Raw genomic sequence first — 18,341 nt, 5'->3', positions numbered from 1 at the left:
ACAAACTGGGTGGCTTGAAATAACAAAAAATTATTCTAGAGAGAGAAGCCCAAAATCAAGCACAGGCAGAGCCATGCGCTTTTTGAAGGTTTGGAGGAGAATCTGTTCCATACCTTTCCCTTAGCTTCTGGAATTGCCAGCAGAACTTGTTGTTCCTTGGCTTGCAAAAACATCATTCAAATCTTTGCCTCTGTCACCACAGAGGTATTCTCCTTGTGTGTCTTCACATTATCTTCTCTCTCTATGTAAGTCAATTTCTGTATCTCTACTCCTGTTGTAAGGGCACCAGTCAGATTAGGATACACCCTACCTAATGACCTTATCTTAATTATACCCGCAAAAACCCTATTTCCAAATAATGTCACATTCACAAGATACTGAGCCTTAGGACTTCAACTTAACTTTTTAAAAATTTTTTTCAATATTTTTTGTTTTTGAGAGAGACAGCACAAGTGGGGGAGGGGGAGAGAGAGAAGGGGAGACACAGCCTGCCAAAGCAGGCTCCAGGCTCTGAGCTGTCAGCACAGAGCCTGATGTGGGTCTTGAACTGAGAAATGGCAAGATCACGACCTAGGCTGAAGTAGGACACTCAACTGACTGAGCCACCCAGGTGCCCCATTGAGGGAACACAATGAAATCCATAAGGCATGATGGAAAGAGAACAGCAGAATAATTAGATGTTATGAGCTACAATTGAAATTGACTTGGAAATAAATATATATGGGAGAGGACATGTAAAAACCAACTCTAAAATCCAGATTTCATAATTAAATGCTTTGTGGAAATAAATAGTTGCTCAGTGTTTATCACAACCTGATTGTATGAATGAGTAGAACTTTTAAGTAAAGATTTCTTAATTTGGCATGGCTCCAAGTGCATAATTGAACAACCTTATATTTGCATACAATTTGTGTGTGCTTGCGTTTTTGTGTTTTTAATTGTATTCATGCATGTTTCCTAGAATTATGTCAATAGGTTTATTAGATTCTCAAAAAGGAACATGACCGTTCAATACTCCAAATGTCACTATGTATAGTCTTGGTAACTTTGCTTTTATCCTTAAATTTAGGCAGAGTACATAGCTGTATACCTGAGCCACACTGGTTGGGCTTGAGCCAAAGCAACATTTCTCTTATTGAACTCTGCTTAGTTCATGGTTCAGAGGGTGGAACTCTCTGAAAATTATTACATATTTAGGGTAGGTTTGTTTTTTCTTTAATGTTGTTTACTACATTAGACTATATTAGAGTTTTTTTTTCCCCCCTGAGAACACATGAAATAAATTTATCTCAGGTAACGATACCAAGAATAGTTATACCAGGAATTCTTTTAGAAACTATTTGTTGATACTTTAAAACATTGTAAATTTTATCATTGATTACATTTTTGATCTTTGCCTGAGTACTAGAAAGCTGAGAAGTGGATTGTCATGCCAAAAGCAAGAAAATAGGTAGTAACTTGAACACAAATTTTGTGTGCTAACGTAATTCCTGAATTCATATATTTTCTTACCTTCAATTTTCTTGACTCACTTCTCCCTTTATTTACCTTCTCCTATTCTCATTGTTTCCTTTATTTACCAAATGAACAAATAATAAGGGAGTGCCTACCATGTAACTATATATTAGGTATTGCACCAGTTCCCTGGATCCAATGATGGATAAACATGATCTCGGTTTTCAAATACCTCAGTCTAGAAGGGAAGTATTTTTTCAAGTTAATATTTACAGTAGATTGTGATTAACATGATCAAAGATCTAAAAGATAATATTAGTGCATAAAAGGGGAACACAGTCCAACAACCTCAGATAAGGTTTTCTGAAGAAAAGATAGCTGAGCTGAGCCCTGTGTAGAAGTTAGCCAAATAAAAATTGAAGGAAACAAAACTCTGATGGAAAAAAATTTAAAAAAATCAAACTCTCTGCATAAATGGTGAGATAGTGCATGCTTGGGAAGTAGAAGATTCAATACTGTTAAGATGTCAGTTGCTTCCAACTTGATCTATAAAATAGTGAAATTTCAATCAAAATCCTAGCAAGTTATTTTGTGAATGTTGACAAACTGGCTCTAAAATTTATATGGAATGGAATAAGACTCACAATAGCCAACACAATACTGAAGTACAATATCAAACTTGGAAGACTGACACTATCCAACTTTAATGCTTACTATAGAGAACTATGGTATTGTTTCCATTGTTTCTTGCCCTGGTCTCAGGTACGTTACTTGTGTGCTTATGCTGGCTCGCACTCATCTGAAGATTTAAGAGGGCCTTCCACAAATCCCTAGAACTTGCTTTATCTCTTTTTCTCTCTCTTTCTTATTCTCTCTGCAGTGCTCTACTTTATGTGATTCTGACCTGTGATCTCTAGCTGTCTTGGTCTTTCCAGACTCCCAGCTCCATCTCCTCAATTCAGCTCCATTCTGCATTAAGACCTTATAATTCACTTAAGTCATTAAGCTGAATCAATCATAGGACACACCTCATTTGTTTCCCACCACTTAAAAATCAGTCCTTTGTTTTCTATGTTCAATATCTGTAAAGCCAGTGTTTTGTGTATTTTGTCTGTTTTCTGTAATTTTAAGTGGACGAATCAGAAATCAAGTGAACAGGAATTTAAAAAGGAAAAAGTGATCAATCTAGTTAATTATATCCATTGGTACTGGCAAGAAGGGGGGGATTGGTGACCGGAGAGACCTGATAAACAAAATGGTGGGAATAAAAGCTAGATTTTAGTGAATTTATGATTAAATGGGAGTCAGGAAGTGTAAAAAGCATAACAAAGGTGACATTCCTAGGAAGCTGAGTTGAACAATGATGGAAAGGTACTGGATGACATTTGTAAGGGAAGGTGTTTTACGGTAGGTGTTATTTACTGTCAAAATCTTTGTTGAGATAAAAAATAAAGAAAATTGAAACTGACTATGGATAAGGCAGAGGTTGACAATGGTCTATAGATTGATTACCAGTCTTTTCTGTAAATAAAGTTTTATTGGAATACAGCCATGCCTATTCATTCCCATATTATTTATGTCTATTTCTGTGTTACAAGAGCAGAACTGTAGAGTTGTGCAGAGATCATATGGCCCAAAGCCAAAAATATATACTACCTGATCTTTCATAGAAAACTTGTCAATCCTTACACTAGGGATCCAATATGCAATAAAAGCCTATAATGTATTTTTAGTCATTTGGAGTTCCAAATTCAGTAGCAGTCATTTTTAATGTATTATACTAGGACAGATAACATTAATAGTATTAATGGAAATGAAAACAATAAGTCTAATTTTTTTTATTTTCAACAATAAAGGGTTAAATAAAAGTAATTTCTCAAAATAAAATTATATTGTGCTCTATCTTAATATTAGACTAAAAAGTTAACACTGATAACAAAATTTTTGAGTAAATTATTTGTTAATGGTGCAATGAAATTAAAGTTTCATTACTTAAAAATAATTTTTTCAATTAGTGATTTTGTGTGGATAGTAAATTACATATCCTGTAGAATTTTAAAAAAGAACAATAGTTGGAGTATGTAGTTTTATTTAGATTTTCAAATATGTAATATTCTATCACATTTGAGGTCAATTCAATAACAATTGAATGACTCATTCTCTAATAATTTTTAAACTTTTTCTAGGCAAAGAAGTCAAGCCTAAGCCTCCACGTATGTCATGTGCATGCCAAAAAATAAATAAATGAAACAAATCTTAAACATATGCTTTTACTCATCCTCTGACTTCATAGTTGAGTATTTGGCTTAAAATCAAAGGCTTAACTACTTTGTGTAGACAATGTGCTTAATATCCTTGTATTTCTAATATCCTTTGTATTTTTAATATCCTCTGTGTTTCTGAGAATATGCTATGCTAAAATTTTCCCTCATCCTTTGTTCACTGAAGATACAAAGCAATACCTTTTGTTAACTTCTCATAAAAATCTCAGTTCACATTTTCATTCTGTCTTAAAATAATTCATGCTGTGATTGATAATAAGGAACCTTTATTTGTCTGTTTGTATCAATTTGCTGCATTCATAAAAAGAAGAAAACTAATATGGCAGAATAAAAAACAATGAATAATATGTAAAAGAAATATGTCTAAGTACAGGATAAATATCTTTGTATAATCATCATTATTAATCTTCTATATTTTTAGAGCCACAAGTAAAAAAAGAAGAGAAACCAGGTATGTATATTTTATATATAGACTCATACTTGCATTCCATATTTATAAAGAATATCGTATTACTCCTTTGCTAATGTGTCCTAGTGCAAATATTATACAAAAATGTTATCTTTCATTAACTCTTTAAAATAAGACAAACAGGGGCGCCTGGGCGGCTCAGTCAGTTAAGCGGCCGACTTTGGCTCAGGTCATGATCTCGCAGTCTGTGAGTTCGAGCCGCGCGTCGGGCTCTGTGCTGACAGCTCAGAGCCTGGAGCCTGTTTCAGATTCTGTGTCTCCCTCTCTCTGCCCCTCCCCCGTTCATGCTCTGTCTCTCTCTGTCCCAAAAAAAAAAAAAAAAAATTTTAAAAAATAAAAAAAAATAATAATAAAATAAAATAAAATAAAATAAGACAAACATAAAGCATATTTATCTATTCCACCTCTTCCTAGAAAAGATTGTACTTATAATGGAGAAAGTGCTGAGAAATTGATATGGTTTAATTAATTAATTAATTAAATTAATAAATAATTTTATTTATTATTATTTATTATTATATAAATAAATATATAAATTTTATAATTTATATATTATATAAATATATAAAAATATATAGATATATATTTATAAATTATATAAATAATAATAAATAAATTAATTATTAAATTAAATTAATTAAGTAAGTAATTAAATTTATTCTCAAGTTAGCTAACATACAATGTAGTCTTGGCTTCAGGAGTAGATTCTCATGATTCATACAACACCCAGTGCTCATCCCAACAAGTACCCTCCTCAACGCCCATCACCCATTTTCCTCACCCTCCTAACCCCTTACCCTCATCAAACTTCAGTTTGTTCTGTATTTAAGAGTCCCTTATGGTTGCCTCCCTCTCTGTTTTTATCTTATTTTTGCTTTCTTTCCCCTATGGTCATCTGTTAAGTTTCTCAAATTCCACATATGAGTGAAATCATATGATATCTGTCTTTCTCTGACTGACTTATTTTGCTTACCATAATACCCTCCAGTTCCATCCACATTGTTGCAAATGGCAAGATTTCATTCTTTTTTATTGCCAAGTAGTATTCCATACAATATCCATTTTATATTTATATATATATATATATATATTAGATCTATCTATATATCTATATATATATAGAGAGACAGAGAGACAGAGAGAGCTCATCTTCTTTATCCATTTATCAGTTGGTGGACATTTGGGTTCTTTCCATAATTTGGCTGTTGTTGATAGTGCTGCTATAAACATTGGGGTTTGAATCAGCACTCATGTATCCTTTGGGTAAATTCTTATTAGTGCAATTGCTGGGTCATAGGGTAATCCTATTTTTAATTTTTTGAGGAACCTCCACACTGTAGAGTGGCTGCACTAGTTTGCATTCCCACCAACAGAAGAAACAATTGACTAATTGAGTCAATTACAAAACCCCTATTTTTGCTGTTTACTCTAGGACACAGACATCCTGCCAGAAAAACAGCTCCCCTCGCTCTTCCAAGTCCGATGAACATTTCTGAGGGCTACAGTAAGCAGCAGACTTTTTATAAAGAATACACAGCAATCTGATTCTCGAAACAATTGAAACTTTTGTTCATGTTTGCCAACTATTAGTGTTATAGGCTACTGTAATAAAATCCCACAAACTAAGTATCTTAGTACAGCAGAAATTTATTTTCTCACAGTTCTGGAAGGTAGAGGTCTGAAATCAAGGTGTAATCAGGGCCATGCTTCTCTTGAACCCAGAAGGACCTTTTCTTGCTTCTCCTGGCTTCTGGTGTTTGTGACCAATGCTTGGTGTTCCTTGGCTTGAAGTTGCATTATTCTAATCTGAGCCTGTGTCATCCCATGGGCATCTTCTTCCTTTGTGTCTTTATCTCTGTCTTTTCTCCTCTTCTTGTAAGGACACCAGACATATTAGATTAAGGAGCCACCATACTCCCATAGAACTACATCTTCACTAATTACACCTGTAAAGATCCTATTTCCAAGTAAGGTCACATTATGAGGTACTGGGGGTTAGGACTTCAGCCTATCTTTTGGGGGGAGCACAATTCAACCCATAAAGGCCAATCTTCTTACCCCCCCCCAAAATGCATCTCCTTCAGATGTAGCAAAATACATTCACCTCATTCCAACATCCGTAAAAGTCACAACCATTTTAGCAACAACTAAGTCCAAAATTCATCAATTCAAAGTCCCAAATCTCATTATCTTAAGCATTTATGGGTGAAACCCAGGGTATGATTCTTCTCGCAGAAAATTTCTCTCCATCTGTGAAAACAGAAGACAAATTATCTGCTTCCAAAATAAAATAGTGGAACAGGCCAAGATAGAAATTCCCATTCCAAAAGGGAAAAAACTAAAAGGAAAAGAAGGGGTTATGCATCCCAAATAAATCCAAATCATAGCAGGAAAAATTCCATTAGATGTCAGGATCTGATATCTTCTTTGACTGAGTACTGTGTCCTCTAGGCCTGCTTGGTTGCTAGCTCTGCCGTTCTATAGACCCCCCAGCTGGCAGCCGTGCCCTCTCTACTCAAGGAGTTCCCGTCAGCCCAGGTCTTTGAATCCATGGCTCTTCTCTTAGAGTTGTTTTTCTCTGTGTGTCCATTCCTGTCCAGGCCAGCATTGTTTTTACTTGTATAGAATTCTCACAAACGTGACCAGTTCTGCATTCAATTCATGAGGGTCCATGTCACTGGACAAAGAGTGTCCTCTGCAGATCTTTCCTCATAACTACATCTCTGTTCCTACCTTCTGCTAAGGTGGGTAGATTGGACCTGCAGGTTTGTCTGGCCACTCTCTTTGCTCTGTATCCAGGGCACACTATCTCGATAGGTTGAGAATTTTCCATATCATCAAGTGCTGGTGCTTTTTGATTAACAATTCACTCCTCAATTTATCTTCTCTCTCACATTTTATTATGTGCAGCAAGGAGAAATAGGGCTGCCCCTTCCACACTTTAATTGGAAATTTCTTCAGCTAAACCATGTTCTTCACTTATAAATTCTACCTCTGTTACTTAAACCCTAGTTTGGCTGCTCACTGCTTGAAAGCCAACACAGATGTTCTTTGGAAAGGAAAGGTTGCTTCATTCAACCTTGAACTGACGTCCAGGCAAACATATATGTAACATCCATCTTATGTTCAATCTGGGGTGGGGACTTAACACCAGAATAAGACAAAATTCAACCCCTGACGTCAGGAGGTTACCTTAGGACAAGAAGAAGGGGCTATGGACATGCTCTGAGAGCTGCTTTAACCTGGATGGGGTCTTAGGCTTGTTTTCTCAGGTAAGGAATTCAGAGCCTTGTTTGTTCATAGGTGAGAATCATGTAAGTTGACCTTGAGTCCAGACCTCTGTGGAGACAGCTAGTGTATTTGTTAGTGGAGTCTGAAAAGACACAATAGCTAACTAGAAGGAAACCGTTCTCAGAAAAACAAACTTTAAACCTTCTCCTAGTTTCAACTTCATTAACCCCAGGGGGCACAGTTTCACTTACTCTATCTGAGGAACACAATTCAGCCAAGCTGTCTGCCATTTTATATTAAAGATCACCCCTGAAGTATATCCAATAGCATGTTCCTCATTTCCTTCTGGGACCTTACCAGAAGCACATTTAATGTTCCTATTTCTAGCAAAATTTTGTTGATATATGTATTTGATGATGATATACATATTTTCTAAATTATCAGAAGGCTTCTTCCTAGCTCTTACCAATTCTAAGTCCTCAGCAGAATAGACCCTAATGTTGGTATTTCTGCCAATATCCTTTTCGAGGCAATCTAGGCTTTTTTTTTTTTTTTTTTAATCAAGTGTCTTAAAAATCTTCCAGCCTCTTCTCATCAGCCAATTCCAAAACCACTTTCATATTTATATGTATTTGTGACAGCAGCACCTGATCTCCTGGTACCAAAATCTATTAGTTTCCCTGGGTAACTGGAATAAAGTATCACAAACTGGATACCTTAAAACAACAAAAATTTACTCTCTCACAGATCTAGAGGCTTGAAGTCCAAAGTCGAGATTTCAGCAGAGCCATGTTCCCTTTGAAACATGTAGAGGAGAATCTTTCCTTGTTTCTTCTAGCTTTTGATGTTGTGAGCAGTCCTGGTTCCTTGGCTTATAGATCCATCACTCTAAGCTCTGCCTCCACCATTACATAGCCTTCTTCTCCCTGTGTCTCCTTTGGTGTCTCTTATCCTCTCCTTATAAGGACACCTGTCAGATTGGATTAAGGACCCACCTTATTCCAGTATGACCTCATCTTAACTTAACCAATCATATCTGCAACAATTCTATTTCCAAATAAGGTCACATTCTGATATATGGCAGATTAGGACTTCAACATATCTTTTTGTGGGGTACAATTCAAACCATAACTCTGTTTGTCTAAATTTCTAAATCACATAAGAACTTAATTAGATATATTTCAAAGATACTCTTCCTATTCCGCCATCAAATCATTTACCTTATACTGACATTGAAACTATACTCCACAATAATCATCTTGAGAAAACAGATTTTTCGAATTGAAATCAATCAGCAGTAGCAGCAACTTAATGACAGATAAGTACATGGCATGATATTAACTACTGTGTGTTTAATAGTCCAGCTCTGGGGTGCCTGGGTTACTCAGTTTGCTAAGCATCTGACCTTTTTTTTTTTAATGTTTATTTATTTGTTTTTGAGAGACAGAGAGAGAACACGAGTGGGGGAAGGAGCAGAGAGAGAAGGAGACACAGAATCCAAAGCAGGCTCCAGGCTTTGAGCTGTCAGCACAGAGCCTGACGTGAGGCTCAAACCCACGAGCGGTGAGATCATGACCTGACCAAAGTTGGACACTAAACCAACTGAGCCACCCAGGCGCCCCAAACATCTGACTCTTGATTTCAGCTCAGGTCATGATCCCCTGGTCGGCGGGGTCAAGCCCTGTGTCAGGCTCTGCACTGACAATGTGAAGTCTGCTTGGGATTCTCTCTCTCTCCCTCTCTTTCTGCCCCTCTCCTGTTCATACACACTCACTCTCTGTCTTTCTCTCTCTCTCTCTCTCTCTCTCTCTCAAATTTAATAAATAAACTTAAAAAAATAGTCCAGCACTAACAAACTAGCAGGAAACTGAAATAATTTTTAGTAAAATTCTGCCTTTTTAATAATGGTAAACAGAATAAAATAATTTCTAAAAATGAATTTGTGCTCTAGTTTATTTTTTCAGATTTTAAAATTTCTGCCTTTTTGTTTCCCTTTAGAGTCACAAGTAAAAAAGGAAACAAAACCAGGTAAAAAATATTTGTATTCTTAAATAGATACAAAGCTGATATTGCCTTCATCTTAGAACTAAAAGAGGCTTACCACCCACCAATGGAGATTTACAGGGTGTCCCGGAGCCTTATTGTTTTTCTTACTCTGTTGCTCAGTATGGTTTTATATCACTGGATTAGCTGAGAAGGGGGATATTCTGTAGGCAAAAACACCTAGAATATGGCTTTAAATGGACCACAGCAGATACTCTAGGTTTCAGGAGAGATGTCTGGGAGTCCTTCAACCCTAGTATTATCATATTTAATTTGTAGGTTTATTTCCAATGACATAGCAGTGACAAAAATCACAGACTACTGGGATTTGAAGAGAAAAATGACAAGAATTTATTAAACACCTGTTAGGAGCTAAGGAACAGCTTAGGACTTTTATTTTCATTATAATGCTGTGAGATACATGGAACATGACAATTATTATTCATATTTAATGTGTGTGGAAACAGCTCAATAGACTCCACTCAGAAAATAATTTTTTTTTTCCAAGGTTTTCCAGCTAATAAATGTTGGAGCTAGGATTCTGCCCATGTCGGATTAACTCAAAACTCTGGGTGCTTCCACTAAGAAATTGTCCCAGACTAATGATTATCTTATGAAGAGGTAACATTGACCTAAAACCAGAGTGACCTTTCCAAGTTTACATTGCTATTTAGTGTTTAAGTCCTAGCTCTGGTACCAACTAACCACTGACCTGAGGCAAGTTAAAAAAAAAAAAAACCCTCAGGCTCCATGGAAGCTATTTCTTCACTATAAAAAATTGCATAGCAAGCTTCCTCAATGTCAACAAATTCAAGAATACAAGTTTAGGGGCGCCTGGGTGGCGCAGTCGGTTAAGCATCCGACTTCAGCCAGGTCACGATCTCGCGGTCCGTGAGTTCGAGCCCCGCGTCGGCTCTGGGCTGATGGCTCAGAGCCTGGAGCCTGTTTCCGATTCTGTGTCTCCCTCTCTCTGCCCCTCCCCCGTTCATGCTCTGTCTCTCTCTGTCCCAAAAATAATAAATAAACGTTAAAAAAAAAAAACTTTAAAAAAAAAAAAGAATCCAAGTTTAAATGTACATACAACACTATATTACCCTTTTAATTCTCACCAAAACTTACCTAGCAACTGATCAGAAGCTTGATCCTAATTGCTCTTATAAATAATATATTGTTAATGTATCAAGGCTTATGAATGCCTAAGTACTGTCTTATGATTTATTTTTTTGACTGTATTTTTTTTGCTGCAATTCAATGTTAGCAGATGGAAACATTTTGCATTTTCCTTTGTTTTTAAACCAGAAACCATTGGAAACTTCTAGTTAGGCCCAATGCCATTTCAAACTTTTATTTATTATTGGAAAATAACACAATTTTGCAGGTAATTTAATTGATTCTGTTTTTTATATATAAATGTTTCCTTTAGAACTTCATCTGAAAAAAACTCAAATACATAGGACATGTATTAATTTTATCTATAATGCTTACATAGAATTTTGACAAGAAAATTTTAAATATTTCCAGTAATATGCGTTTGCTATCTATGCTTTAGTATTTATGCTTTGTTACAACTTATCCTTTGTAAAATATAAGTACTTAAATGTAAATAAGAATTCTTGTTATATTGTTTTCATGCAACCAAAACCATTAAATTTTTCACTTAAAATGACATGAAAACTTAGAAACAGTTTTTTTCTGTGTGGACATATTTCCGACATGTGTCTGTTATTTTCTGCTAAACAAGTCACTGGCCTATGGAACAGAGAAGAAAATCACCGTATGTTAATTTATAAAGCTTCTAAACATCTGAAAAGATTTTATTTTTATTATTTTCAGAACAAGACAGAGCAAAACCGGAAAAGACTGTTTCTCATGGTAAACCAGGTATTTTGCAGGTGGTGTCTATAGTATAAAATTGTCTCTCCATGTTCTGGTTTCAGCAGAATGAAGAGTCTCATGTCAAATCTAAAGTTTTTAGGGACGATTCAAGTCTTAAGTCACCCAACTTCTAGAACATCTCCAATTTTAGTCATCTCCACCATATTTTTTGAACTGAGGACTTGACGTGTAACAGTAACTACACAGTCTATCCCTTCTCATCAAATACTTAACTGAGTAAGATCGTCACCTCCAGCTCTGAGGTGAATGGGCTCCATGGTTTACTTCTGTTCTGCATGGGACAAGATGTCCTTGGGAAACGTACAATTCAGAACGGCTCGTTCAAATATGACATCTTACATTTCAAAACCCCCAAGAAAAGGAAATCAACATTTCTCCCTGTTTCCTCTCCTTCCTTCCTCCGTCTTTGCCTCACTTTCTTTTTTTCCAACCCTGATCTTCCATTTTGGAGAAAGTAGAGGTAAGCCAGTGTGTTCTGCTCAGAAAGCGAGATACAGAATTTACCAAAACAAATGTATTAATTGTTTTTTATTTAAGACTAAAAACTTTTAAGTTTTCATTTACGCTAATTAAATATGACTTTAATTTTGAGGCAGTCCCAAGCCTCAGTTATTGTCCTTCATTCCAGGCTGAATTGTTTACCCGAAGTTGTAAATGTGGTTAGGCCAGAATCTTTAATAAGGTAAAAGCATACTTTCTGTAAGCATATTTTAGGAAACATTTTCCTTATACTTCTAAAATTTTTACTTCAGGAAAACTGTTTACAATGGGTTTGAGTCCATTTGCTTTCATTTGCTCATGCTTTAAAATACATGACACACCAACAAAGAAGCTATAGGAGTAGAAAAAGCAGAGCTGTAGTGTGAGGAACCAAGAATAACCATCTATATTGACATAACATAACCTTAGAACCTCCTTATTTAATGAATGATAAAATCTTGCTATTTTCTTGACTGTCCCAAATGTCAGTCATTTTGAGCTGAAATACAGAGAGTGAGAGAGTTTAGTCTCCAAGTATACAGCAAGCACACTGTCCTCCAGCCACACCTTTCTTTTATTTTAGTGATAATATCCGTATTCGAAATTCTGCTTCCCAGGGAAACGTTCTAATTGATTAATTCCCACTGCTGAATTATTGAAAAGTTTCATTTTACATAGGATCATTTTAATAATCTCTCTACACCGATCCAAGTCTCTTTGGTTATGTCTATAAAAACATAGAGAACAGAAGACATCCCATAAATGTACCACTTTGCCCTTCCCCAGCTTTGCACGATAAAACACACACACACACACACACACACACACACACACACACACAAAACAAAAACAAAAAAAAACCCCCTTGGGTCCCTAGGCTAATCCTGGGTTCCCAGGGAGGTATTTTGCACTAGAGAAATTAAAAAATGCTTCTTCCTGTTCCAGTTCAATTATTAAAAAAAGTATATGTGCTTTTTATTAAAAAAAAAAAAAAACAGAACAAAACAAAACAAAACAACCCCTGCATAGATAAATACAGTGAAATACAGTGAAGGCAAGGCATAGGGTGTATATTGGCAGGTTAGGGGACGATTCCAATTAGGAAAACTTTTTTGGTAGGATAGTTGCAAAGGATGTCTGCAGCTGCACACATTTTCTTTGTGCTCCATCCAATTTGAATAGAAGATATAGCTTGCTGTGTTTTTGGAAAAACAGCCAACTTTTTCTCAGTATTGGTGTTATTTCAAAGAGAATACAAAATATCAAAGTTGACTTATGTCACTGTTTTATAGTAATGTATTTAAATTTCCTACTTGTGTTAAAATTTTTTCCTATCACAGAAGAAAAAGTTGTCAAGCAGGTAAAAGCTACTACAATAGAAAAACCAGGTAAGATATTTCATATTTTTCTTCTGTGTATCAGCTTTATGTTACATGGGTACACGCACACACACACATTTTCACTGAAGTGTATAGTTTCAGTGCCATAAATTTAAAAAATTTTTTTTAATTTTTTTTCAACGTTTATTTATTTTTGGGACAGAGAGAGACAGAGCATGAACGGGGGAGGGGCAGAGAGAGAGGGAGACACAGAATCAGAAACAGGCTCCAGGCTCTGAGCCATCAGCCCAGAGCCTGACGCGGGGCTCGAACTCAGGGACCGCGAGATCGTGACCTGGCTGAAGTCGGACGCTTAACCAACTGCGCCACCCAGGCGCCCCAAATTTTAAAATTTTGAATTCTTATAAATCACTAAAATATATACTCAATAAATTAACAGTGGAAAACTAAAGAGATATAATTTAATTTTTAAGTGTGCTTGATCTAAGCTTGCATATAACTCATAAAGTAATCCAAGTAATACATTGATTATCATATACTATTAGGTGTTTAATCTTATTTCATTTTAACTTATTTTTAAGTTTATTTATTTATTTTGAAAGAGACAGAGACAGCACACAAGCAGGGGAGGGGCAGAGAGAGGGAAAAAGAAAGGATCCCAAGCAGGTTCCACACTGGCAGTACAGAGCCTGACACCGGGCTCAAATTCATGAAACTGTGAAATCATGACCTGAGTTGAAACCAAGAGTTGGATGATTAAGTGACTGAACCACCCAGACACGCCATAGCATATAATATTAAAATAGTTCATCTCTCAGTATTTCCTGTGAGGAGAAAAAAAGGAACATACACACATCTCTCATTCTGAAGTTCTTTCCTAGAGGGATGAATAAAATGGAGTCTTCATCTCACCTGACATCCTAAACCATTGAATCTTTTCCATTGAATTCCAACATCGAAATTCTACCCACCTGGACAACTGACAGTTAATAGAGTCCCATTTCTTACAAAAAAAATCATTTCAAAGGAAAAAGTCTGTGAAGTAATTTTTTCATTTTAACTGAAAGAATCATGATAATCAGGATTTAAATACAGTTTCTCAGTGGAAAATATAATAGAATTCAGGAAAGAACTAATTATTTATATAATTATATACTATTAACACATGAGGAAAAAAAAGAAACCTTATGAGGCCATTTACACATGACCTCATATGTCCTTTGTACTCTATTACAGCCATTGTCAAAGCTCATAATTTCAGCTAATGTTCCTCTAATGTGCCCCCTAAGGTGTTAATGTGGCCCCATGAGTATTTCATTTAGTTATATGGGTATTTAGAGATTATCAAGAAGCTAGCCCAATGTACTTGTGTGCCAAATATAGAGATTGCTTTAAACTTTGCATACATTCTGTGTGTCATAAATTTTCAGAAAGCAGTGTAATTGATATATTTGCTGACAGTGAAAGGATAGTGCTCAGAGAGAATGGAATAGCTTAATATAAGAAGAGAATCTAAAACTAAGAAGAAATAAACACAGGTGCTAAAAAGTTATTTTTTCAAAGGTTTGCACTCATCAATATGCCATTTACTTTTCTCCACTCTTTACAGTCAAGCTCAAACCAACAAGTAAGAGATGAAAAGAATGAAATCTGAAAACTAACGCTTGGCTATTTTAATTTTAACACTTTGCTTGTTTTTTCTTTAATTGTTAATGTTGGTGTTGCCTAAGTCTAAATTACCTGTATAGATGACAAAATAAGGTTTTGCAATAGCTTTGATTTAACATCTTTGCCTTTCCCTAGTAATTAATACCTTGCTATAATTATCCAGAAGAGATCTCTGGAAGTTGTATCACCATTACTAATACTAAAAGAGCGATTCCTTATAGGCTATAAAATACCACTAAGAAGTTAGAGTAAACAGGCAACCCTTCAAACACACACAGTGAATAACCAAGGAAAATAAAATGATACACAATTATCAGTGTTATGAACCACATATTGATTTTGATTTGTTTGTTTTAAGTAGCATTAATTATATTGTAGGTAGACTTTGCTTTTTCAAAATCCATGAGATTGTAATCATATTACCATTTGTTTATTAAAATCATGAACTTTTCTTAGGAGTGTGAACTTAAAAGATCATTAATTTTACTGCTCAGGAATGATACAGAGATTACAGTGACAGAGAGTTTAATAGGTGACTATTAGGCTCAGAAGGGCAATAGGCTCCTTGTCACATAGATAGTAAATAAGTCCAAAATTGTCTCCAAGTTTTGATCTTGGTCCTTGAATGTCATGTATATGAAACAACTTCAATGAAAGCATGATTGGCTGTTGCTCAAATATGCTCCGGATCCTATATCAAAAAAAGGATTGACCCCATCCAAAGATGAATTGGGTGAGATCAATTAGGAGACCATATGGGTGGTTTCAGGAGATAATATGCAAATATGTGTAGCCTAATAGAACATATTCACATCCTGGAACCTGTTGCATATGTTTTGAATATGCATTTTTATGATTATTATTACTGTAATCCATTATACTTTTGTAGTTGCCTTTATTATGACAGTTTAAGAAGTTGAGTATCAGCTTTTCAATTTTATTTTATTTTGCATGCTTATTTAATATTAACATTTATGCTGGGGCGCCTGGGTGGCGCAGTCGGTTGAGCGTCCGACTTCAGCCAGGTCACGATCTCGCGGTCCATGGGTTCGTGCCCCGCGTCGGGCACTGGGCTGATGGCTCAGAGCCTGGAGCCTGTTTCCGATTCTGTGTCTCCCTCTCTCTCTGCCCCTCCCCCGTTCATGCTCTGTCTCTCTCTGTCCCAAAAATAAAAAAAATAAATAAATAAATAAAAACGTTGAAAAAAAAATATTAACATTTATGCAAATTAAGTTCATGAAAGTGTATTCTTAAATGCTATCAATCTCTAATTTACAAATATCCAGTTTAGTCTTATGACAACATAGGTTCCGCATCTTCCCACATACTTCACTGCTGGTGCATGACGTTGGGGAAACATAGTAGTACTTTTAGAATCTCCAAATTCAGGAGTGAGTGAAGAAAAAGACAGATAAACATCAGTAACAGCTCAGGAGGACTAACCCAAGGTGATTAGAAAGAACTAACACTTGGCAATGATCCAAATATCCTCAACTCCATTCAATGTATCCTACCCATAATGGCTTCATTTGAAATTCCACTTTTGATGAAGGAGAGAGATCTATTTTTTTTATTTCCAATATTTTTCATGGGACTAAGAGAGATACCAATTACACATTTGATTCCATTTGTCATGTCCTCGAATTAACAGATTCATCTGTGAGAGTTCTAACTGGACCTGGAAAGAGAAAGAAGTCCAGGAAAACAAAAATACAAAATGTGGTACTTTCTGGCATAGGGTGGGTCTAGGTTCAATTTTCAACAATAAAATAATGTCCAGCACAAATTACTTCTGATCTGGCAAGAAAGGAACTAGAAGGAGTCGGAGAGGTACAAAGGGGAGCTTGTAAAATGCCAAAGAGAAATGTCATCTGCTTTAAAGTATCCCTAAGGAATGACTCTACCTTTAGCAGAGAAAGAAAAATCCTCTTTTTATTCTCCTTTTGTCGTAGTCTAGCCTCTTCTTCCTATACCACGTGGCCTCAAGAGGGCTAGTACCTTTGTATCTTACAGGTTGCCCTGAGAATGAACCTGACTGTGTTTATAATGCGTTTCTATGGCAATATGCTTTCTGAGTTCCAGCGTGCAAATGACTTTGAGGGCATGCTTCCCACTTGTAAACACATAAATAAGAAATGCTTTCTACACAAATAATCCACAGATTGCCAATTAATTTTTAATTTCTTTTTCTAGAAAAAGCTGAACATCAAGAAAAAGAATCTCCATCTATAAAAACAGGTGTTTTTACATTCTGTCTTAATTGCCTCTTTGTATTAAATTTAAAAATTAAAACAAAGCCTACAACTGTTTTCATTTTGTCCTGGTGATTTTTAGTCTTGTGGTTTTGCAGCAAAATCTAGTTTATCTGATATAGATAAGCTGACAATCATACATTTTGCTGAGTATTATAACCAGTATGTATAGGATTGCCAAACATACTGTTATAATACAGCAGTATATTTGGTTTCACGTTTTTTTTTTTTAATTCTAGTTATGTAACATATAGTGTAATATTGGTTTCAGGATTAGAATTTGGTGATTCATCACTTACATATAACATCCAATGCTCATCCCAAGAAATGCCCTCCTTAATACCCATCACTCATTTAGTCCACTCCCTGTCCACCTCCCCTCCAGTAGCCCTCAGCTTGTTCTCTATAGTTAAGAGTCTCTTATGGTTATAATACAGCACTATTAACAAAATAGTATTTGATTTCATGATTCACAAGCACCTTTCACTGTTGCCAAAATCAATGTCATGTGTCATACTGATTAAGTCAATTCACTGCTGATAGTATTGTAAAATAACTTGCCAAATTGCACAAATTACATTTTACTGAAAACTAATCATGAATTTCAGCTTGATATATTTTCTTAAATATAAAATATATAATTGCTAGCTTAATATTTAAAAAAATACTACTCAAATTTTAAAACTATAATAGTTGGCATGGTTCAAACACGAAGGCATACACTATAGGAGACTAATTGTGAAAATATACCTCCTTCTCCTCTTTTTCCCTATTCTACCAGTTCCTATTCCAAAATATCCAATAGGTAATGACTGTTATTTCTTATTGTCTCCTTCTAGCAACATACATACATAGCATATACACATAATATACATATATATGCTTATACATGCTTACATAAAATATATATCCCCACTTTTATTTTTTTACACAAATTATGACATACTCTATAAGTTACCATGTCCCAGATTTTTCTATTTAAGAATGTATTTTGAAAATTTGAATTTGAAATGTAAAAATTAATTCAAATTTTGAAATTTTAAATTTGAAATGAATTTTACATTTCAAATTTGAAAATTTGAATGTATTTTGAAAATAATAGTATTCTATTAGATAGTTGTATAGTTAACTAATCTCTGTTTGGTATGTTTAGGTTGTCTAACAAGATTTCTATAATGATACAAAATTATATATATATATATATATATATATATATATATATATA

General features: G+C 35.2%; 1 protein-coding gene and 1 long non-coding RNA gene across 2 annotated transcripts in view; one reads left to right on the top strand and one right to left on the bottom strand.

Annotated features, from left to right (window-relative positions):
• The window catches only part of LOC121030001 (uncharacterized), a 70,370-nt gene extending 53,495 nt beyond the window's left edge, over positions 1 to 16,875 (bottom strand). The window contains exon 1 of the long non-coding RNA XR_005790021.1: positions 16,769 to 16,875. This is a non-coding gene — a long non-coding RNA (uncharacterized LOC121030001). The remainder of the gene's footprint in view (positions 1 to 16,768) is intronic.
• The window catches only part of TRDN (triadin), a 403,209-nt gene that overhangs the window by 345,858 nt on the left and 39,010 nt on the right, over positions 1 to 18,341 (top strand). The window contains exons 25-32 of the mRNA XM_040474537.1: positions 3,642 to 3,668; positions 4,159 to 4,188; positions 5,639 to 5,710; positions 9,436 to 9,465; positions 11,314 to 11,361; positions 13,197 to 13,244; positions 14,806 to 14,823; positions 17,058 to 17,102. Of these exons, the coding sequence (XP_040330471.1) occupies positions 3,642 to 3,668; positions 4,159 to 4,188; positions 5,639 to 5,710; positions 9,436 to 9,465; positions 11,314 to 11,361; positions 13,197 to 13,244; positions 14,806 to 14,823; positions 17,058 to 17,102 (318 nt within the window). The remainder of the gene's footprint in view (positions 1 to 3,641; positions 3,669 to 4,158; positions 4,189 to 5,638; positions 5,711 to 9,435; positions 9,466 to 11,313; positions 11,362 to 13,196; positions 13,245 to 14,805; positions 14,824 to 17,057; positions 17,103 to 18,341) is intronic.

Source organism: Herpailurus yagouaroundi, unplaced genomic scaffold (genome assembly GCF_014898765.1).
Source record: "Herpailurus yagouaroundi ecotype Mexico unplaced genomic scaffold, PumYag 139, whole genome shotgun sequence".
Lineage (NCBI taxonomy): Eukaryota > Metazoa > Chordata > Mammalia > Carnivora > Felidae > Herpailurus > Herpailurus yagouaroundi.
This window is presented reverse-complemented; position numbering and strand designations above follow the sequence as displayed.